The sequence below is a fragment of the Alosa sapidissima genome, chromosome 9, assembly GCF_018492685.1.
Source record: "Alosa sapidissima isolate fAloSap1 chromosome 9, fAloSap1.pri, whole genome shotgun sequence".
NCBI classification, from domain to species: Eukaryota; Metazoa; Chordata; class Actinopteri; order Clupeiformes; family Clupeidae; genus Alosa; species Alosa sapidissima.
In genome coordinates this window covers 22798224-22821637 of record NC_055965.1, presented here as the reverse complement: position 1 = coordinate 22821637, position 23414 = coordinate 22798224, and the positions used below count along the sequence as shown (strand labels likewise).

At 42.2% G+C, this 23414-nt stretch overlaps 1 protein-coding gene and 2 long non-coding RNA genes across 3 annotated transcripts; 2 read left to right on the top strand and 1 right to left on the bottom strand.

Annotated features, from left to right (window-relative positions):
* The first annotated feature begins 4891 nt into the window (after positions 1 to 4891).
* LOC121718118 lies at positions 4892 to 6294 on the top strand. The gene is made up of 3 exons (XR_006033855.1): positions 4892 to 4949; positions 5154 to 5320; positions 5716 to 6294. It is a non-coding gene; the product is annotated as an uncharacterized LOC121718118 (long non-coding RNA).
* A 1196-nt stretch (positions 6295 to 7490) lies between these two features.
* LOC121718087 lies at positions 7491 to 13526 on the bottom strand. Its single transcript, XM_042102934.1, has 3 exons — positions 13340 to 13526; positions 12570 to 13163; positions 7491 to 7942 (listed from the first exon to the last, which is right to left on the bottom strand). Exons 1-3 carry the CDS (start codon positions 13484 to 13486, stop codon positions 7901 to 7903), a joined length of 783 nt encoding a protein of 260 aa, XP_041958868.1. The 5' UTR covers positions 13487 to 13526; the 3' UTR covers positions 7491 to 7900.
* Positions 13527 to 18775: 5249 nt separating this feature from the next.
* LOC121718128 lies at positions 18776 to 21350 on the top strand. The gene is made up of 2 exons (XR_006033866.1): positions 18776 to 19200; positions 21268 to 21350. It is a non-coding gene; the product is annotated as an uncharacterized LOC121718128 (long non-coding RNA).
* The last annotated feature ends 2064 nt before the right edge of the window (positions 21351 to 23414 follow it).

Sequence of the window (23414 nt, the reverse complement as noted above, 5' to 3'; positions counted from 1 at the left end):
AAAATACTGTATTTTTGTATTTAGAAAATAGCCTACTCAAAATACTTTTCAAGGAAGTATAGCTATATCTAATGATGTCATTGTGGTTGAGATATCTGACATTTTTCTGTTGAAGATTGGCATGGAGACAATGGGACATGGTTGCCTTTGTCAGTGTCCTTATGTGAACTTGCACAGGTAAACTTGCTCGTCTTTACTTGCGTACGACTTCACACCAGTGCTTCAGACCAGAGCTGATGGTTCAGCAATAGCCGTCACTGAAAAGCTGTAAGTGTTGTTGAACACAGCTGTTCTCACATTAGCTGATTGCGATAAACATAAACCATTGTTGCCTAATTACCAATTATTCATTACACCTGTGTGTAGTATCTCCTTTTTTGTGTTTTTTACATATAGTATTTTGCCGTATTTTTAAAATACAAAAATACACACCAATAAAGTATTTTGATACGAAATACAGAGCCATTTCCTTCAACCCAATGAAATACAAATGACAAAATACTATTTTGCATTTGAAATACATATTACATGTTTCAAAAATACTACCCATCCCTGGGAACAGGCAGATTACATCTTTATAGTCGGCCATATGATGACATTAATACTGTATTTCACCAGTTAGGGCACCAAAATGGCCAGCAGCTGCACTGTGTAGCCTATCTTGACATGTCTAAGTTTTGGGTTAAAATATACAGGTAGTGGGCTCTCTGTTGATTTTAATGAGTAGGCTTAAGCCTAAAGTTACAGCATTTCTATCACAATTGACCAGACTTTGACCTTTTGTCTTCTTTTAACAAAATTCTGGCTATGATTGTTCCTTGTATTGCATCATGAGCCATCACTGCGCCTATTGCATTCTACTGTTGTTAGCCTTAAGCCTAGCTCAGTCATTATGTTATACCACATCACCCTCTATTAGAAGTGCAATGAGCTGCATTGAGCATAATAAACTGCATTTAGAATTCCAAATCCATATTTCTAGATATTTTGGTAAAAGTAACTTAAAAGTAATACAATAGTAGTGTAATGCCTTACAATTCAGAGACAGTAATATTCTAATGTAATGAATTACTTTGAAATGTCAGTTATACTACTTTACGATTTTGAAGTAACTTGCCCAACACTGATCTTAGCCAATATATAATTGCTATTGGACAAAAAAGTTGTCTGTATTATTATAATTTGCATAATTTATTATGCAATACTTTTCTATATGTATTTAACATCAATAAGAAAAATACCATTACAAAAAAAAACACAAAGTTGGGTAACTTACGTAGCCATTAGATCCTTTAGGAAAGGTAAGCTTACTTCCAAGTGGCATATTCTGCCTTGGTGGGTATCTGTGAGAAGGATTAACTTTACAAACATTATATAGCTAACACATGACCAAATGGCAACGTTGCCTATAAGTTGCCACGACGTAGTGGTTTGGTAATTTTGATAACGTTGCCTCTTGGTAGTGTAAGTGACGTTGCCACAACGTTGCCTACAGGAAGTTTCCATTAAGTAAACAAATTACGTTGCCGCAACGTAGTGGCTTGGTAATTTTGATAACGTTGCCTCTTGGTACTGTGAGTGACGTTGCCACAACGTTGCCTACAGGAAGTTGCCATTAAGTAAACAAATTACGTTGCCGCAACGTAGTGGCTTGGTAATTTTGCTAACTTTGCCACTTGGTAACGCAAGTAATGTTGCGGCGACGTAGTGTTGTGGTCATTTACCGTGATACATCAAAGTTCAGAATTACACCATACGAGTATTAAAGGTTGTTTCCATGTCCAGCACAAAGATTAGGTTTGAATGCTATGCTGGATATGTATGACAATTTCTAGTTTAGAATTTGTATTTCCATTTTATAGTGACAATAAAGGGCTCACCTTCAGACAGCAAAGCAAAACCCATAGGCTAACATGCTATAAAATAACAGATTTTTTTCTAAGTCAAACTATCTTCGAGCCGGAAAAATTAACCACTGGTTTGTATTGTTTATTCACTACCTAGGGATGACTTAATTCCCACAGAAACTATTTGTGCTCAACTAGGATTAATCCAGAACTACATAACAATTCTCAGTTCCACAAACTCTGACCCAGTTGAAAAAATAGCAATGACATATATTCAGATACTGAATTGATGAAGCATTTATTTTAAATGCATATACAGGGACCACATAAATAAATCACAACGACAATTATTTCTATTAAAACAACATTTGAAGTCAAATTCATGCGTTTCACAGATTGAAGTGATGTACTAAAACCACATTGCAGGGTAGGCATTAGTCAACCAGTACAGAGCATGAAGGCCTTGGAGCGGCTGAGGTGGAGAGTAGCTAAAACAGTGACTGCTAATCAGAATCCAATCCTAATGTTAATGCCGTCTAGTGCAATTTTGACTAAGATCTCCCTCTTGTTATCCAATCCAAACTCCACAATACTCATTTTGTAATCAAACACAGAGAAATTACAGTAAAAAATATTGAGTCTGTATGAAAAATTGCAATGATAATACTCTGATGAGAGCACAAATGACAACATACTGCAATGTCATGAAGAATGGCCATGAAGATTATTTTTCCCTAACAGGAATCTTGATTGTACTTTGTTTCAGTCACCTCAAAACAGTCATTGATCTTGAATTTTAGTACTCCGACTAATGTTGAATACATGCTAAAAACCTTTATGTCAATCATGTCACAAATTCTATGCAAGTTCTGCAAAACACCAATGCTGTTGTGAGTTTTTTTTTTTTTTTTTTTCCATTTCAGAGGACAGATACTGGCACCTCAACAACGCCACACAGAGGGCAACATAAAAAAAGTTTCTATTTTACAAAGGACCAAGACCACCAAAAAAAGATGACTACACAGCATAAACTCACTTGCACACCCTAAAACTCGCCATGGTCCAAGGTCAAGCTAAGCCTTATAAACACAATTTTCCACAGACCTTCCAACAAAACACACAAAGTAGCACTACATAGAAAGAAAGTAAACCCATCAAATGCTTCCACTTGAACAGGTAGACTAGGAATAATGGCCTGACAAGAAATGCGTTGAACAAGCTGGTGACTGTATGGACAAGGCTTGAGGTGCAGCACAAAAATACAGCCATGGGTATATCATTTACTAATCGCACTCTCACGCAGGACATTTTGCCCAATTAACAGAACTATATAAGAGGCTATTTCAAAATACTATCGGAAACAACAAACAAAGACTGTGGTCGGCATCTCCGATTTAAAACAGTGATTCACAAGGCATATAAGGGACAGGGAAACACTAGACCCCAAAGGTAACTGCCCCCCAGTTTTCTATCAAGCTGACGTTGTCCTTAAGCCGCAGAGGGGCTGGTTCTGCTTTTGCAGCTGAGGGTTGTCAAGATGTCCTTTTGCCTCAAGTCGTCTTTAAAATGGTGGATCCCAGCATCTTCAGTTCGGTTCCTGGAAAAGGAAAAAAGGTAAGAATGTCTTACTTTCTGTTCACATACATACATTATGCTGAGAAACAGTTGAATAAAATATCCAGCGAAATGAAAAAGTGTGCGAGGGCAGCTATAAAAGAATAATTGTGTCTAACTAGCTGGGTTTGACAAATTGGTCTTGTTTTTATGCCTGTAGCTCACAGATAAGTGTGACCAAGAAATCTCCATGCTTGGTCACAACTGAATGGTTCAAAATAGAATAATAAACAGACTAAATTAACATACAAATTAATATATAGTAATAAATATATAAGACATTTCTTAATAAATACACTTGTTACCAAAAGCCTTCAAACTTTAATAATTTGTATGATCACCACTTTTAAATTAATGTTACTGCCCCTTTAAGACGCCTTCCTAGCCACGAGCTAGTATGAGTTAGACGCGAGCAAGTTCGCCTAACGGAAAAGACGCAAAATCATTCATCATGGGACAACATACAGCACCGAACTATATAGGAATTAAACACCTTTCACGTCTTTTCTATCACCAAACCGAGTCTGTTCTATCACATCTAAGCGACAATTTCGTGGTGCTTTCAATAGTATGACTGTTTTGGTGAGTTTCACTCTATTTTCTAAAGTAGGCTAGAAGCTATATCTGTAATAATGTGAGTTCAATGAAGATATTACAGAACATGCTAGCTGCTAACTGTATAAAACCATCACCATTACCCAAATACAGCTCAGTTCTGTAAGTGTTTTATTGTTTTCTGATGTTTTTATGTTAGAAAGGGAAATGTGTCTAGCATCTAACTGTCTGTATCATAGAAAGAAAACTGAAGATAGCAACAGTGTTCCGTACAGTGCTCCCTGCCATAGGGAAACGTTCATTTCGTGGGTAACAGTAATCCGTACAGTTAACCTTTTACGATCAAATGCAATTAATTATTTCCAGGTCAATAAAAACTATAAATACCTCTGACAACCTTGTCTTGTCCTCTTTGATCTCTGACCGTGGAGAGTATCTGTTGACCAGCGAACAAAGCAACTACCGAGTAAGAATGTCAACACAAACAGCATATTTTAGCGATACCGGAAGAATATTTAAAAATGGCGCCGGGGGAGGGTTTAACCTTCGCCCTAAATGACGTAGGGGAAGATTTTAAACAAGATTTGTGAAAATATGTGGTAAAATGTATATGTGTAACGTATTGAGTTCCGGGGGATGACGTTGTTACGGGACAGGAAACCGTGGGCAACGCCATTTTGGCAGCATTCAGTAGATTGGCAGACTGTGGTGGTGAAGAAGGCTAAACATGGTAGATAACTGTTGTGCACCAGGTTGCACAAATAAACGAGGGAAAAAGAAAGGTTTGTCGTTTTACCGCATTCCTAAAGATGTGGAGAGGCGAGCTAGGTGGATCAGTGCCATTAAAAGAGCTAGGAGCAAGCAAAACAAGACTTGAAAGATGGGACCCCCCAGCCGTTGGATTCCGCTTGTGCAGCGATCACTTCATATCAGGTAAGTTACCGAATATAAAGCTTACTAACATAAGTATCTTCATTATTTAATAGGCTATAATTGTGGTTTCTGATCAGTTTAATACTAGCTAGTTGAATTACAGCATGCAATTCGTGGGGCTAACAATGTCATATTTGGTAAGCTAGTGCTAACATAGTAAACAAAACCCAGTTCAATACTGAAATGTTTCTATTTATTTTGTAGGGAGAAAGAGTGATAATCCCTTGAGTCCGGACTTTGTTCCATCTATTTTCAACTACGTGCCATCTCCAGAGAAGAAAAATGAGACTGGAGGTTTTCAACAGACGACAGAAAGCAAAGCTACAGAAGATAGCTTTGTCTGCTCTATCTGCAAAAGCCATCCCTCTCAGGTGAATATATAAAAGTTCCTTAACCTGTTAAACCCCACTTGCATGGACTTGGTAAAATTATAAACCAAAAAGTTTTCGCACAATATATTGTAGATTTAATAACACCCAATGAGCTAAAAACCATAACATCTGTGACTGGTTTGAAATCATCACACACACCTTTAGCGACTTGCATTTGGCAGCCACTGACTATGCATGTCACTGTCATTGTCAATGTCTATCTATGTATAATATATATTATGATGTAAATGTGCTATGCAAATACAATTTACTTACTTACTAAAGAAAGCTAGTATATACTGCAGAAAACAGAGAGTGATTGATAAAAAAATGACAAACTGTCATCAGTAGTGTATACATATACTCTTAATATACTACTTTTGTGTTTTCACCAGAGCATCAACCGATTGTCCCCAAGACGGCAACAAGGACCCTACTGCAGACCAAACTCCCACCACAGAGCCTTTTGAATCTACCCATGAAGAACCTGGAAATGATGTCCAGCCTGTTCTCCATGAGGATGATCCAGCAACTCCACCATGCAGCACTGAAACCTGCGGTAAACGCATCCAATCTCTTGAGCAAGAATGCCAAGCTTTGAGGACTGAGAATATGTTGTTGAAAGAAAAAATTAATAGGACTACACTGAATGAGATGAGCTTGCATAACGATGATAAAAGAGTTAATACTCTCACTGGTTTATCAACATATTCAATTCTCATGGCAATTTTTGATATTGTGGCTCCTTTCCTCAAACTTAAATCTGGTTTAACATGTTTTCAGCAGTACATGTTAACTTCAATAAAGCTCAGAATTAACTTGTCCTTTGAATTTTTGGCTTTTTATTTTGGCATTGACTCAACCACTGTTTCAAAGCTCTTCAAACATTGTATTAGTGTGATGCATTGTAGACTGGTGCCAAGTCTTGTGTTGTGGCCTGACAGAGAATACTTAAGAAAATCTCTTCCAAATGCATTTCGAAACAGTAGCTTTGAAAAGACAGTTTGCATAATAGATTGTTTTGAAATATTTCTAGAGAAACCCAGTAGATTGCTAGCCAGTGATCAGTGTTACTCATCATACAAATCACACCACACAATCAAATATTTAATTGCAATTTGCCCTCAAGGTTCCATTTGTTTAATTTCCACTGGATGGGGAGGTCGCAGAAGTGATAAGTTCATCACAGAACAAAGTAACTTTTTTATCTTATTTGCTCCCAGGGGACGTAGTTTTAGCAGACAGAGGTTTCCTGGTTAAAGAGTCCATTCAGAGATGCCAAGCTGAATTAAAGATTCCAGCATTTACTCGGGGAAAGAAGCAATTAGATCCAGTTGATTTGGAGAACACCAGATGTCTAGCCTCTCTTAGGATACATATTGAAAGAGTAATAGGAGTTCTCCGTCAAAAATACACAGTGTTGCAAAGCACTGTCCCTATAAGTTTCACAGACATAGACAGAGAAAATGATGTGACCTACCTTGACAAGATTGTGAGCATATGTTGTGCACTTACAAATGTGTCTGAATCTGTGGTGCCCTTCCAGTGATGGGGATGTACAGTAAACTGATGTGACTGGCTACAGATGTGCTCAACCAGCAAATAAACCTTTGTGACTCTCGCTTGCTTGTTGTGACATTACTTATGATCATTTTGATCACTCACTGTTATAATGCGATCACATTCTGTTTCTCTTTACAGATCAAGCTTCACATCCACCCATTCTAACTTGAGTTTCCACCCAACCAGATATTTGTTCTGGTGTGTTTAATATGAATGGCCTACCCATGTTTCATATCCCTGATTGCTACAGATACTTAATACTAACGATGGGGAACAAAACAATACTGGTTTAACAACTGTTTATTCATAAATAAGATAGCACAGTATCAGCTACTACTATTTACTCATTTCACAGTCTCCTCACTAAGGTTTTTTTCTTTTTTGGGCATTGATTACTTTTTGGCAGCTGGGACATACCCACTGTTTTGGGACCCTTTTCATGGGAAGGCAGGTTTGGTGAAACTTTTTAACTGAACAAAAACCTGATGCACAGACCAACATGTTCCCTGCTTCTGGCTCACGGCAGTAGCACCACTGTTGTTGACTATGATCAGAAAAGGCTCAGAAAAGTACTTGGCTAGCAGCTCTGGAGTGATACATTTTTTAAAGAAGTCACGAGCACATTCCAATTCTTTGTCAAAGAATGCCACATCAGGTGTGATGCGTTCAACAAATGGTGAAGTGCTTCCCCTTTCAGTCCACAGAATGAAATCACAATATGGTTTGTCAGTAACAAATAGCTGCATCTGCACTTGATGATAGTATGCATGGTCCCGCTTCAGTCTAATTTTTTCTTGCACATGTTTTTCAAGGCAAAAGTGAGCAACAGAATGTACTGCCTCATTAACAGAAAGGTACTTTACAGAAAATGGGCAGTTAATTTCTATGACACCTGAACCACAGCAGCTGCAGGAAACATATCCATCAGGTGAGGCCCCAATAAATGGGTGCAGGGGTGAAATCCTGAATCCAGCTGTTTCTACCATGACATCCGTGTGTGAGAGGCGATGCTGCATTTCATAGTATTTTCTTGCCAATTCCTCGTGCTGGCATCCCCATCTGAAGAAACAACAACTAGATGTACCGCATAGCGGTACAAAATATGACCGCCGCTCAGTCCTGTACATCCGTTCCGCGAAAATAAATCACACTTCAATTTCTCTCCATATTTTACTCCATCCCCCACTCTTGAAACTTTTGTGTATGCTTGTTTGGCATGCCTGAGTGAGTGTGTGCGGCTGCACAGAAAGTATCCTACTGGTGCTGAAAAGGTGAATAGATTGTAGAATAGCCAAGGAAGATGTAGCATTGTTATAAAACCTTTAAAATCTCTAAACAATCACAAGTAGGGCAGTTAATCACAGTTCATCCATTGCAACTGGATTGATGAAAGGTCACTTACACCTGTAGGCTACATTGTATTTGGGAAAAGCAAAAGGTATCAGCATAATGTTAATTATTTATTTATTTATTTATTTTTTGTGTATTTATAAACAAAAACATCTCTGTCAGTTCCATGCCGTTTTCAACAGCTATCAAAAACAAAGGTCATTTTTGGATGGATGGATTTTTTGTGAATGTTTCTTCTTCTACATAAGATTTTAGTCATCTTTAGTTCATGTAATACTTTATTGTCAATGCACAAATTAAGTAACAGTAGTCTGAAACGTTATTGTTAATGCACAAATTAAGTAACAGTAGCCTAGTCTGAAACGAAATGCTGTTTTACATCTAACCAGTGGTGCAAATAACTGACATGTCCAAATGGGCCTTGATGAAATGCGTCGCTAGACTGTTCATACACATTTTAACGGGCCAAAGTTGAAGAGCTTTTGTCCGTTATTGTTCGTGCAAATATAGGCTGATTCATGTTCCCTTGCATTGTGTAACTGAGGCCCATGGCTAGTCTGGCTTTCATCAGACCAAGCTCAATCTTTTAAGAAATCAAAAAATAAATAGCGGGCAGATCAGGCTGGGTTCACCCAGCCTAGTCCATAGGCACCCGATATTGTTTAATTTTCCGATTGAGATATACACGCTCTGGCTATTCTAAATGCAAAAATGCATCAGGCAGTTATGGCAAAACGGTAACTAACAAACTAGATCCTAATAGAAAGCTGTTAGCTTCCCTAAGCTACAGGTAGGATTATAAGGTAGGCCTATTTACAACATAAATTGTCAATAGGCTATGCTGGCGACACAAATAAAATCTCCTTTGGCTTACGCCTTACAGTATCAAGCGGACTTAAACTCCCATATCGTGGCGAAAAATTGTAATAACATTCAAGCAGCTCCATGAGTCAAGGAAAGCGGCGAATGAAGTAGCCAATTCTAGATGGGACCCACTACAGTAGCTTAAGGTGTGTTGCTAAAGCAGCCATAATGAAATGAAGGTGTCATTGTTTGGATACTTCACACACACGTGCTTTTTAATTTCACAAGACTACAACTACCAAGCTGTAATCAAAGCACATCGATTCCCCTCTCACACCATGCACGCACTTAAAACAAAATGAACAGGCGTCTCAGTCTCACGCATGTATAGGCAAAACTGTATCAGACCGGTGTAACGTTGGTAAATCTTCCATTGCACAGAATGATTTTGTAGCACGTGCAATAAATGACAGTCGAAAGATACAAACAGTGCTGCTATCAATTTGCTTGGTATAACCGCATTTATAGTTTTCTACAAATGCAATCAATCAAATGCCTCCATCACTCAACTAACGCTAACGGTAACATTACCTAGGTCCTTATTGATATTACAAGATTAACGTACCTGCAGTAAAAACCAAGCATGTCCGATAAACATCCTCAGATTTATTTCGGCTTCAAGAAGAAATGGGAATTACACTTCATGTGAACATCGTCCTATCCTTATTAGATGTCCGCTGCGGTAAATTACAGTCCTTGTAGGAAGCGTCCATTGTTTTTTCCAACCCACTTTTAACTTCCAACAAAATTACGTCTCACTGCAACGATGCGCCATCTAGTGGACAAACGACTACTTATCGCCAATACTGAAAATGCAGCCATGATGATGATGATGAATATTTATTTTGGCTTTCTTTTAATCCTACTGAATTTGTAATTATGTATCGGCCGTTCTAATACCGATAGTATGTGGGTGCCTGTGTGTGTGCATGTGTATATGTGTGCACCGCCATTTACAGGCCAATGAGTGTACAGTCACTAAATGTACACATAACCTAATTTTTTTAGACCCCCCCATGGATGAAATTCTACGAAACTTGGCATACCCCCAGAGAATGCCAGGTCAATCATACACATAAAATTTGGTGCAGTTCTGAACATCTTAACTGAAGATAGGGGCAATTAAAGCAGAATAATATTGCATTTTCATTTTTTACCGGGGGGTGGGGGTGCAAATCACAAATGAGTGATTATGAGCCAGGTTGATGTGGGCCCTTGAGACCAACATACCATAAAAGATTCTTCATCCTCAGTGCCACGGTTCAGGTAATTATTTAGGAAAAACTGGTTTTTTTTGCGGTTCGGGGGGCCCAGCCCGGGGGGTGGGGGGGGGGGGGGGGGGGGTGCTGGTGGTGGTCCCCGGGGACGAAATGAAATTTTTCCGTAAAAGTCTAGTGGGGCTACATACCCACCAAATTTCATGTACCCCGGTGGTTCGGTGTCCCGGGTATCAATGACCAAAAATTCAGGGAGTAGATGACGGGAAAAATTCTTGAATTATGTGCATGTGTGCGTGTACAAATTTATGTTTATGTGTGTGGGTGTGTGTATGTGCGTGCTTGTGTGTTTGCCTGCGTATGTGTGTTTGTGCATGTGCATGCATGCGTACATATGTCTACTGTGTGAGTATGTGTCATACGTATGATTACTGTAAATGTATGTGTGTGCGTGTGTATCTGTTTATGCACATGTGTGCACATGGAATGGGTTAACATGACCCCTGGAGGCAAACATACGGAAAAAAATTGGTCATCCTAGGCCCTACAGTTATCAAGATATTCACAGAGTTGTCATTTTGCATTTTTAATCTCTTCTTTTTAACACAATGTATGCTTTTATATGTCATGTATCATTTTATTATTTCATGTAACCGTATTGCCCCCCCCCCCCCCCGTCCCCATTTATATAACTCAATAAACAGTTGATCACAAAAAAAAAAGATATTCACAGAGAACTGTGTCTGCCCTACCCTCCTTTCGGGGGGTCCAGTCCAGCGGGGGGGCTACAGATCAAAACGAAGAATGACGGTTCCATGCTATCCATGTGGGGGTACATGCCCACCAAGTTTTGTGTACCCCGGTCTTTCAGTGTCCCGGGAATCCTTGTTGGTGTACGTCACTAAATGTACACATAAATTATTTTATTGTAAGGCCCCCCATGAACGAAAGTACACAAAACTTGGCATGCATTCGGAGGGTGTCATAATGACCTTGTCAGCCAGAGATATTGTGATGAAAACACCTAATTTTTTGCTTTTTAATTTTTAACTAGGTGGCGCTATACATGAAATAAGTGGTAATGGGATGGGTTGACATGCCCCCTTAAGACCAACATACATAAAAAAGGTGGACCTCCTAGGCCCTACGGTTATCGAGATATTCACAGAAAACTGTCTCCGGCCACCTACAGGCCAGTTGGTGTATAGTAACATAAATTAATTTATTGTGTGGCCCCCCATGAACGGAATTCCACAAAACTTGGCGTGCATACAGAGGGTGTCATAATGATCCTACAATTCCAATTTCGTGCAGTTTTGACTATGTTAGGTCACAGATACCTTCAATTACAACACCTCATTTTTACTTTTTTGTGTTTAACTAGGTGGCGCTATACATGAAATGAGTGGTTATGGAATGGGTTGACATGGCCCCTTGAGATCAACATACAAAAAAAAAAAATGGTCCTCCTAAACCCTACAGTTTTCGAGATATTCACAGAAAACTGTGTCTGCCCTACCCTCCTTTCGGGGGGTCCAGTCCAGCGGGGGGGCTACAGATCAAAACGAAAAACGATGGTTCCATGCTATCCATGTGGGGTTACATGCCCACCAAGTTTCGTGTACCCCGGTCTTTCAGTGTCCCGGGAATCATTGACGGAAATTTGGGCATGCGAAAAAGAAAAAAAAAAAAAAATCTGACTAAACCTATATGACCGCCGCTTCGCTGCGTGGCGGTCATAATAATATTAGTTTTGGACAATAGTAATGGTACCTCCCTGCACTTTCAAAAGGATACTACTTGGTTTTACACTCCTGCTTTTTTAGAATAGTACTTCCTGGATTTACCCTCCCTGTTCTTTTACATACATCACATTCACTTGACCATCTGGAAATGACATTTTTACACATAGGAGCAGATACACACTGCATGCCCTATTTTACCCTAATCCTTCTATGCTCATGAATACCTGGTAGCCTCACTGGTGAAACTATGGGACTTTGGGTAGCACATTTGTCTTATCAGAGATACTGCAGGCTTTCTGACATCTGTCTTTGTGGCTGCTCTGAAGGTAGATCCTGTTACCCTACCACTCCTTTGCTCAAACCAGGTTTTGGACTTGGACTGGGCTCGGGTCTCCTCCTCTACAATATCACTCTGAAAACATGACGATCCAAACTGTTACACATAACATTTTAAGTTAGATTTCAGTTATTAGCTCCTGTTATTTTAAACAAAATAAATATGTTCTGTACCTGTTCTTTGGTCACAGTTATGTCTTTAAATAGTGCTTCTGCTCGATCTTGTAACTCTGCCAGGTTGAGGTCTCTTGCCTGCTTGTCATACAGGTTGGTGAGGGGTTCTGGTAGATCCAGCATGACAGCCTTTGGCACATAGGATGCTGCATACTCTTTGACAACAGACAGGACTACTGGTTTGATGATCTGCTCCTCTTGTGTGCGGCATTGGGAGAGGGTGTTGTAGAGTTGGGCTTGCTCAGCAGCGGTCAGAGGTGGGAAAGCTGGGGGGGCAGAATGACCTTTCGAAGATTGTCCTTTTTTATATTGTTGAGAGTTGTTAAAAATGATGTCCTTGCCCTGCTGATACTCCACTTTCTTTACAGAGTCCTCACTTGGGGTGGCCCACTTGCACTTCTTAGATGTTACAGCTATCGCTTCATTTCTGCCATTGTTATGCTGCCATATGCTGAACAACACAGCTGACACATGGGAGCAGCTCTCACCAAGTCCAGCTGTGCAATTGCAGTGGGCTCCCAAGACAACCCCATCATTCCTCACCACCATCCATGGCTTTAACTGCGGGTCATTAAGCCTTTGGGAATGATTAACCTATACGTTACATGAAATTAAAAATGTCAGCTACCTTGGTTGAGAACATCAAAGATACAAACTAGCTACAGATAGCCAGGCGCACCACGGTAGCTAGCCAAGCTAACATAAACAAACAACCCGGACCCCTACTAGCCATGCTAATGTTACACTACCGATTAAACTGGGACACTTACCCTTCCAGTAATGATAAAGCATTTTTTTGCTTGAAGATTCCACAGCTGGATGTTCGTTACAAAGCCAGACTGAGTCCATTTGTAACCCTCCAAACTTTTGTAGGCTTTTAGAGAGTCACCCGAGAAGGACGATGGAAAGTTTATCATCAGGTAGTTATATATATCCGGATACTGCAGATCTGGGACGTCTTTTTCAGCGGAGATACTTGTGAAAAGCACCCCGGGGGCATTGTATGGGTCGGTAATATTTAATCTATTTAATTTTTTAATATAAAGCTCAATGTCATTCGAATTAAAGTGAGATGAGTACTCCGATGGTTTGAAAGCTTCGGCGCTGGCGCTGGTCATTTTTACTGCCAAAATGGTGTTCCGAACACTGGTAGTCACGTGGGGTCCGGATCTCTATTACATATTGAAGTAAACATGTTGGAAAAGTTATTTTGTTTGAATATAGATTGTTAGTATAACATTAGTGGTCATTTTATCAGACTTTTTCATGGCGTAATTAGTGACATTCAAATACGCCGGGAAATGGCGGCAGATTTAAAAAAACAAAAACAAAGCGCGTTAGCTTGATGCCTAGATATGCAATAGTCATACAGAAGGAATTCGCCATTTCCATGAATAAATGTGATGGTCAGATTGTAATTACATACTTTATCATCGTGTAATGTTTTGGATTCGTAGATTTATATAATTAATTGTCCTGAAGTTTAAACTGGGCAATCAGTGCAAGTTAGACACCCCTGCACGATGAGGCAGGAGGTTGTCGATACTCACGGTAAGTAAGTAAAGCTAACGTTATTGATAACAAGGTCAGACAATTTAGAGTCGTGTTGGTTTGGATTCGTAGATTTATATAATTGCTCATTTTTGAAGTTTAAACCTTTTCATGGCATAATTAGTGACATTGGCAAAACGCGCAGGGCTCGAAATTAACTTTTTTTCTCAGTGTCCCGAAGCTGTCCCGAATTCTACTTGGCACTGTCCCGGACTTAACCACCAGTGTCCCAAATTCAAGTTCTTGTTTTTTTCCCATTGTACATAATAAACAGCATAATAATCAGTAACTTGCATCACTTAATTAACTCGTTCTGGTCCACCATGTCAGATCTGAACAATTTATTAAACACCATTTTATTAACATTAATCATCTGCTGTTTCACACAACACTCATTTTCAGAGATTGCGCTTTTGGCTCTTTTTTGAGGTTGCACTAGATGTTCTCATTGTCCATCGTTTTGACTGACAGGGTTGTAAAACATTACGTCAATAATCTATTTTCACGTGTCTTTAATTTCAATGTCAGTTTGGTGTGATGTCATGGCCACAGATCTCAGTGAAAACAATTAACGTGGGAAATTACCACGAAGCTGTCAGATAGGCTACTCTCCTGCCGTGCTCTCACCCTCTTGTGCACACTCAAATGCGTTCCCAATTAAATAAAGTAGCAAAACGGAGTTAGATCTGCTGCAACTATCCCGATGTAACAAGCTGTTTTGACATTGTAAACGTTCTCTAAGAAGAGTGTAAAGCAGTTTGCAGTTGCCACAACGTCGTCTATTGATGGAAAACATAGCGAGCGGTCTATGATAACCTAAATGCTCGGCAGGCCAGATTAAAGTGCGTGGCGGGCCGGATCTATGATAAACTAATAAATGCTCGGCGGGCCGGATTAAAGTGCGTGGCGGGCCGCAGTTTGGACACCCCTAGCCTTAGAACTGCCACAGCGAAATGTCAAATGCTAACTTAAATAACTGTTATCATTGTTATAGGCTACCTTGCAACACTATCGTTTTGTCAAATCGCAGTTGCAGTAGGCTAGCTCAGCATGATATTGGTGACGTTTGTCTGTCACTGACAGAAAACACGCAGCGTTTTAGTCAGAGAGGACTGTCATCTCGTCTGTCATGAAAACAAATGCCATTTACCTGCCTGCTAGTTAGGTAAGTTAACCTCTATATCGGAAAGTGACCCATTAGGCCTACCGCCGTCACTTAATATTCATTTAACCAATTAAATGGCGGATTCCTAAGGAAACGCAAGCACCCAGCCCATTTGGGTATCTTACTATATTTGTACCAAAAATAACATTGTAGCCTACCATGATTTGAAGAGCAGTAGCCTAAACAGTGTTGTAAGGCTGCGTGTAGGCTACAAAACCACTTATTTGCAGATCAGCTGGCTGACGCTGCTTTTGCCAGCTGTCCGTTACGCCAGGGTCAAATGTATAATTTTATCCAGACGAGAAAGATACGTTTAGATTCCCATGTGAACAGTTTAGGAAAAAAGTACCTATTTTGAAATTTGCTTTGCCATTTTTTCTACTGTCCCAGAGTTGTCCCAGACATCATTCTATTGTGTCCCGGAAGCATTTTTTATGGTCCCCGGGACATCGTTAATTTCGAGCCCTGAAAACGCGGGGAAATTGCGGCACGTTAGAAAAAAAAAGCGTGATGCCCAGATATGCAATAGTCATACAGAAGGAATCCACCATTTCCATGAATAAATGTGATGGTCAGATTGTAATTACATAATTTATCATCGTGTAATATTTTGGATTCGTAGATTTCTATAATTAATTGTCCTGAAGTTTAAACTGGGCAATCAGTGCAAGTTAGACACCCCTGCACGATGACGCAGGAGGTTATTGATACTCACGGTAAGTATAACGACCACTGAGGCAATTTTTATTCACATAATTACCACTAGGTTGCTGCCTTTTCTATCCAGTAGGTGGCAGTCCAGGATCAGGAATAGCAGAGCCATGGCTCTATATATATATATGGCTCTGCGGTATCTTATCCTGGACTGCCACCTACTGGATAGAAAAGGCAGCAACCTAGTGGTAATTATACAAGAATAGTAGCGATACAAAAAAAAAAAAAAAAAATACATGAATCCAACCACATAATAACCATTGAAAATAATGCTTTTGCAGAGCCACATTCCAACAACATAATCACCGCCAATTAAACAATTCTTTAGTGTTGAAGTTTTGAATTTCCCCTGGGGGATTAATAAAGTATCCATCTGTCTGTCTAGTCTAGTTTTAATACATTTTATGTATTTTTATTTTTTCAGGAAAATGCCTAAACAGTACAGTAGGGAGGATGTGGCTAAGGCCCTGCAGGAGTTGGAGGAGGGCGGGAGCCTCCGCAAGGTGGCTGCCCGCCACGGAATCCCCCACACCACCCTCCAGGACTGGAGGAAGGGCAAGTATGGCCACTTGCCCCATACCAACCGGGCCCTCATGCCGGAGGAGGAGGCGTTGGTGGGCTACATTTTCTGGATGGCAGCCCACGGGTTCCCCATCACCCGCTCAGTGGCCTTGTTATTGGCCACTGAGATCTGCAAGGCGTCGGGACGGACTTCACCACTGGTGAACATGGAGAAGGGCCTGAGCAAGATGTGGTGGACTCGCTTCCGAGCTCGCCACCCCACCGTGGCCTCGCGGAGGCCTGATCCCCTGGATAGGGAGAGGGTCCATGGGGCCACGGTGGCACGGGTGGACGAGCTCTTCCGCATCTGCCAGGCCCTGTACCAGCAGCATAGGTTTGGCGGGACCCCAGCCCAGATATACAACTGCGGCGAGACGGCCTTTGGAGACAAGGGCCACTCCAGGCAGAGTGTCCTCTGCCGTAAAGGGGACCACGTCACCATCCACTGCTGCGCGAACGCCGCTGGGGAGAGCATACCCCCGTTCATCATTTTTCAGGGGTGCCTCCCCAGCACGGCCTACAGCCTGGAGGGGCCCACCAACGCACTCTACGGCGTGTCGGAGAGAGGCTATATGGACAGCGACTTGTTCGTGAAGTGGCTGGGGCACTTCGTCAAGCACGCCCGGCAGGAGCGGCCCCTCCTCCTCCTCTTCATGGACCAGCATGAGGCCCATGTTGGGAAGGGGATGGTCGACTTCTGTCGAGCCAACAGGATCGAGGTGGTGTGCCTGCCAGCGCACACCACCCATGTGCTCCAGCCACTGGACGTGGCGGTGTACGGTTCATTGAAGGCGGCGTTCTCCCGTTTGGCACGGGAGATGGGGTTGGTGCGAGGAGACCTGGTGCTGGGCAAGCGGCACTTTTCAGCGGTGCTGAAGTACGCGGTGGAGCAGGCCTGTACGCCCAATACCATCAAGAGCAGGTTCCGCTCTACAGGCCTGTTCCCGCTTGACAGGACAGCGGTGGACGACTCAAAGGTGAGTTAGCAGAAAAAAACAGTTTGACATTATGTGAAGTACAATTCATTGGATTAACATATTTTTCTAAACACCTACTAACAGCTCGTCAAAGGCCTCCGGGACCCAAACCATCTCCCGTCTGATACAGACGAGGACCCGGAGGACCTCCCTGACGTCTACACCGCTGACGCCGCTGCCCACACCAGGTCTGCCACCACCTCCGCCGCCGACACCGGAACCGTCACAGTCCTAGCCTCCTCCACCGCCGTAGAGTGCGCTCCATCGCCCGTCTCGTCGCCCTGGGGTCCCGCCGACCCTGCTGTGTTCACCACCACCGTCCCGACACCTTGCAGTCCCAACGCCTCCTCCTCCTCCACCACCACCACCAACGCCGCACCCCCCCCCCACCACCTCCGCTGCTGCTGCCGCAGGCCCCACCACCACCACCACCACCTCCACCTCCGCTGCTGCTGCCGCAGCCCCCACCACCACCTCCGCTGCTGCTGCCGCCCCCACCACCACCGCCGCTGCCCCCACCACCGGGCAGTGTCCCACCTGTAGAAGGTACCCAAATCCCCTGGTGTCAGCCGGTGTCATCCCAGCAGGGTTGGCGGACATCCTTGTGCCCCCACATTTTGACCAGCCAGCCCGGGGGAGGAGGAGAATGCCTCTGCCAGCGAGGGTCATCACTGCAGATGCCTACACGGCCCTCCTGGCAGAGAGGGAGGAGGAGGACAGGCGCAAAGAGGCAGAGAAAAGAGAGCGGGCAGCACAGCGGCTCCTCCGGCAGCAGCAGGTGGCTGAGCGGGCAGCAGAAAGGGCAGCCCGGCAGGCAGAGAGGGCAGCTGCAAGGGCAGCCCAGCAGGAACAGAGGGCAGCACAGCAGGCGGAGAGGGCAACTGCACGGAGAGCAGCGGGAAGCAAGCCAGGCAGCGTTACGCTCTGCACGGGAGGACCCAGAGCAGTATTGCACTCTGTGCAAGGACATAGCTCCGCCTGGGTCCTCCTGTGACATTCACGAGTGACTGCAGTGCGACCTGTGCACCCTCTGGTACCACACAGAGTGCCTGGAAGTCAGTGTGGTACCAGAGGGTGAATGGTACTGTTATAAGTGCCAGGACAGTCGCTCCAGGTGGCACTGGAACTGGAGCTGTAAATATTGTATATATTGTAAATAGTGTAAATATTGTACATACTGTATATAGTTCATTGATTTTTTATTATATATTAATATATTTATTTTGTTTTGTGTTATGTTCTGTGTGTTCTGGTCTTACAAAGGGCTTCTTGAAATGGCACTTAATTCAGTACACGTGTTGTGTTCTGTGTTTTAGGTCTTACAAGTGCCCACTGCTCTTTAATCTGATGCATTCTCTTACTGCCCTGTAACTGACCCTGGGCAATACTGCGCCAAACCAGAGGCGGCAGACTGTACGGAACATGGTGTCATTCGCCCCTTCCATGTACTGTGAACCAGAACTGTGTTGCGCACCCATATTTCACAAGTGTTCTTAAATGTGGCACCTTTCTATGTTCCCTTCTTTGCAGTGCCTTGATGCACTTAGTATTTTTAATAATAAAAGTGGTCACCGCCGCACTTGCAATGACTTGTGGAGTTTCCATTGACTTATTCAAGGAGAAGGCTACAGAGAAGAACATGGAAGTACCAAATGACTTGCTGGTAAGGCTAAGCTACATCTAAGATAAATCCTAAAATAATCCTTACCACGTATTGATCAACAGATATATCCATTAACTACATAATCTACCAACATCAAACAATTTAAATATACGTTATACAGTGTAAAATGTGTGTTTAAATCGTACCCAAAAGCGGTGTACGGAACACTGTTAAGGGACAAAATTTGGCGAAATCAGAGAAGATCAGAGACTCGTGTTAATAAATCACCCATAGGATTGGTCACAATGTTCGGAGATAACCCAATCAGGGCTTATTTTGTAGACAAGAACCTCCTCTTTCAAATGAGGTATACAGGAAGTCTATTGGACATCGTATTGCTAAATCATCCGATCGCAAGTGCAATACCGTGCAATACCACGCCAAACCAGAGGCGGCAGACTGTACGGAATATTGTGGCGACTTTGCTAGCTGTGCACTTCATCTCTCCCTGAGTGTTGGTGACACGCCCATTTTTGGGCCTGTCCTGTGGTTCATGGACTCGTATGCTTTCAGAAAAATAAAGTGTCTAATATCTGTAAGCGTTTGCCTGAAATTTGATCACAAATTCAATCTGATTACAGAAGCGATCATGAAATGGAAGCCAGGGCTGGAAGAGGAGGTGGAGCTCCTGATAGCTGAGGTCTTAAAACATGCCCCTGCAGCCCACACCAAAAGTTTGAGGTGAGTTGAAACGAGAGAGGCAAATATCCCTCTAAATCAATTATACGAACATGCCGACTATTATGGAACAATTATCATATTTTTGTACACCACCTCAAAGTGATATGCAGATCCATGCCCTACTTTTTAAGCTTGTTCACAAGACATGGTTACTCGTCTTCATCTTCAAGCAATAACCTTGGCGGCTCGACACCATCTACACGATGCTGTTTTGTTTTTTTTAAACCGGTTATTATTTTCCCCTGTCATGATTTATGTGCACAATGTATCAGCCTTTTGTAGCCAAGTTACTGAAGCACACCATTATCTTAACTTAGTTAAACATTAGCTAAGCTTACTACAACCTATGACTGACGCATGCTAATGTTTTCTCCAATAGTGCTCAGACCTAATGCAATACGTAGGCCTAAGCATTTGAAATTCCACATAAGTCACATACCTTGAAAATGAACTTTAGTACTTTAACAGCTGAATTTTAAACCAAATTGCATGTAGTCTCCTTTTTTCATGTGACAGCTTAACAAACTGTTTCAACGTTTTGTCTTCTACGCGAATTAGGCCTAAATGTGAAGCCTCTGCACGGCCTGCGGCACGCCATCGACTGGTCTGGCATATGCACTACTGTACTTTTAGCCGCTTTCACCTCTGTGTGCATGCAAGTTTTTTCCTTACCGGTAGGCCTATCGTTAAAGTTGTGAAAGCGGTAAGAGGAAATACACCCGATGGTTTTGTGTAGACATAGCCCAATTCTAGGCGAGACATCTTTGTGCAACAAGCTACAAAACTCCAAAACAATTAAGCTTATAGCCAAAAACGCATGAAATCATGGTTCACTAACATTACAGCTATAGCAGCAATGTAAACTGTAGGCCTACAGTTTAGTTGCAATATGCTGGTGAATCAACACAAGATTATCTCCATGTTTATAAAGTAACTGTCAGACGTCGTACATTAAATGTGCATACCATATAACGGATCATACCGCGACCATTTCACTCGCGTTATATCAACGCATTTGCAATACTCAATAATGCTTCTAACGAGCACAGACTGATTACAGTATGAACTAAACTTAACAAAGGAGCAGTATCAATACTTACGGCCGGGTAGGCTATCTGAACGCACAGTTATAATAATAATATTAATACAGAAACACCATCTGCATCTCCAGTCCACTGCTCCGTTATTCCCGCGACTTGGTAGGATACCGTCGGCGCCGGCATCCTCACACTTGATCTAGGCTACAAGTGCAAGGGCGAAGGAATGACCCAGCAGCAGCAAAAAAGTCTAGCGTAACCAGCTATTGGCATATCCTATTTTAGTTTTGACTGAATGTAAAATTAATATAAATGCACTCACCTGTTCTCTTTTATTTGTTCTTCACAGGGTCGGATGGAACAGCAGGTGGAAGACCATCCGCAAAATTGAATTTCCACATTATTTTAAATAAAATATAATTTGTTAGTGTACAGTTGTCTTTTCTTTTGAATAGGCTCAACATTAGCAACAGCCAGTCAAAATGCAGGTAAAATATGAATGTGGCTTGTCAAGGCTATCTCAACTAGATTTTGTGCGTGGCAGTCATAAATTGATACTTGTTAGTGCAGCTGTCTTGAATAGGCTTGGGGGTCAACATTAGCAACAGCCACCAGAATGCAGGTATATGAATGTGACTAGATTTTGTGGATTCTATGGGCAAATGAGGACTGCACATGCAGATCCGCCCTAACGTGCTGGCGACATTATGGCAACCTTTCTCAGGAAGGTTGCTACAATGTCGCCAGTATGTCTTTTGGTTGCCGCGACTTGGCGGTTACGTGCGAGAAACGTTGCCAAGATATGTTGCGGCAACGTAATCGCGTCTTTCACCCGCACGTATCGGCAACGTTAGAACTTGCGTGGCGGCAACGTATGTTTGGTAATAAAGTTACGTACCCGCCACGTAACAGCGACGTAACTGTGTTAGCTGGGTGTTGTGAGTTGCTCCCTCCAGCTTCTAACTAGATAAGCAATGACAAACAGGATGTTCTGGTGAACATAGGCAACTCAACTAATTCATTTTCACCTAAACAAAATGACAGTGTTGAGAGTGATCGTGCTTACTGCATGTATCCCAGACGGCACACATAAATCTTACCGATGTCGGGCCGATGAATGCCGTTACAGTCTAGAAGACATCGCATAGGAAGCGTTTGCTCATTGGCAAGACATCGCCGGGATGTCGGCAAATCATCGAAAACGACAATGAGCCAATGTTTCAACGACTCATCGTTTGCTCATTGGCAAGACATCGCCGGGATGTCGGCAAATAATCGAAAACGACAATGAGCCAATGTTTCAACGACTCATCAAAGCTATGCCCACCCCCGGCTTATACGACCTTTATTTATTTAGGTCGGAACTTGAGATTGCACATTTTACACTAGGCTATACATGATTAGATCTATAAAGACACAAGAAAGATGCCAGAAATATTTTCAGTTCATTTTATTGAATGTTTAAAAAAGTCTGAATGATGAAAAAATGCTGTTAGAAAATGTTCCCCCAAAAATCAGGTTATTTTTCTGCAAGAGACAAAAACAACAATTAATTCACCGCAACACTTTCATCTTTAAAGTCTACCCTTACCGAACCACTAGCGAGCTCGTAGAAATAGATTTCAAACCCATTAGCATTACCTCAGCTGATATTTCAATCAAGCAGAGGCGAGGTAATGCCGTTACTTGGCTAGCGCGCTAACGCCGGCCAAAACACGAACTCTTGGAAGTGACTAGAGAAAGTTGGGACTGAAACATAGCCTACATTTGCTCTGTGCATTTCCTCTGTGCAAAGGCGTTATGATGACACGACCAGCAGGTTAGCTCAGCCAAGACAGTAACGTTAGCTAATAGCCTAGCTCCCACTCCTCTCCATACAAAAACGACAGCCTTTCCTGGGTTAAGTCTCACGGTCAAATAATAACTTGCTATTCTTACACCCAAGCATATTGCTGTCCTTGTACCGGTAATCATGGATGCTGTAGTGTTAAAATTTCGCCATAGCCGCTAGCTAGGTTTAACATATTTTTCAGTGATAGCTCAACTAGCTAACGTGAATTAGTTCACAACAAAGTTGTAATTACCCCAAAACAGCTCTTTATAAAGTAATGTACACCAAGTTATGGCTTAGCCTAGCAGGCAAATATATAAACAGTCATACAATTGACACAATGCCAATTTTCTGACAATTTACATGAGTGAATTTACCAACCTGAAAATCGCTGCTCCAGGAGGCTGATCTGACGTGCCTGGCTGCCTGCTACACACGCAAAAAAAAGAACAGACAGATAGAGCGGGATCTACGTTGGGTAGTAGGAACGATCAAAAGCCAACATACATGGAAGCTGGGGTAAAAAAAAACAGATAGCGGGATCTGCTTTGGGCAGTAGGAACGATCAAAATCCAACATACATGGAAGCGACTTCAGGCCGATACCCCTGCGACATTATCATATATGGGAGGATTCCATGCGGATCTGAAACCGACATCGGGCAG

What these genes read in the sequence shown, in the direction of transcription:
- LOC121718087 (XM_042102934.1), bottom strand. Translation starts at nt 13,486, where the DNA reads ATGATAAACTTTCCATCGTCCTTCTCGGGTGACTCTCTAAAAGCCTAC. An exon ending in GCTTTATCATTACTGGAAGG is followed by an intron (nt 13,164 to 13,339) that starts GTAAGTGTCCCA and finishes TGTAACGTATAG; the next exon opens with GTTAATCATTCCCAAAGGCT. An exon ending in TAACTGTGACCAAAGAACAG is followed by an intron (nt 7,943 to 12,569) that starts GTACAGAACATA and finishes TTGTTTCTTCAG; the next exon opens with ATGGGGATGCCAGCACGAGG.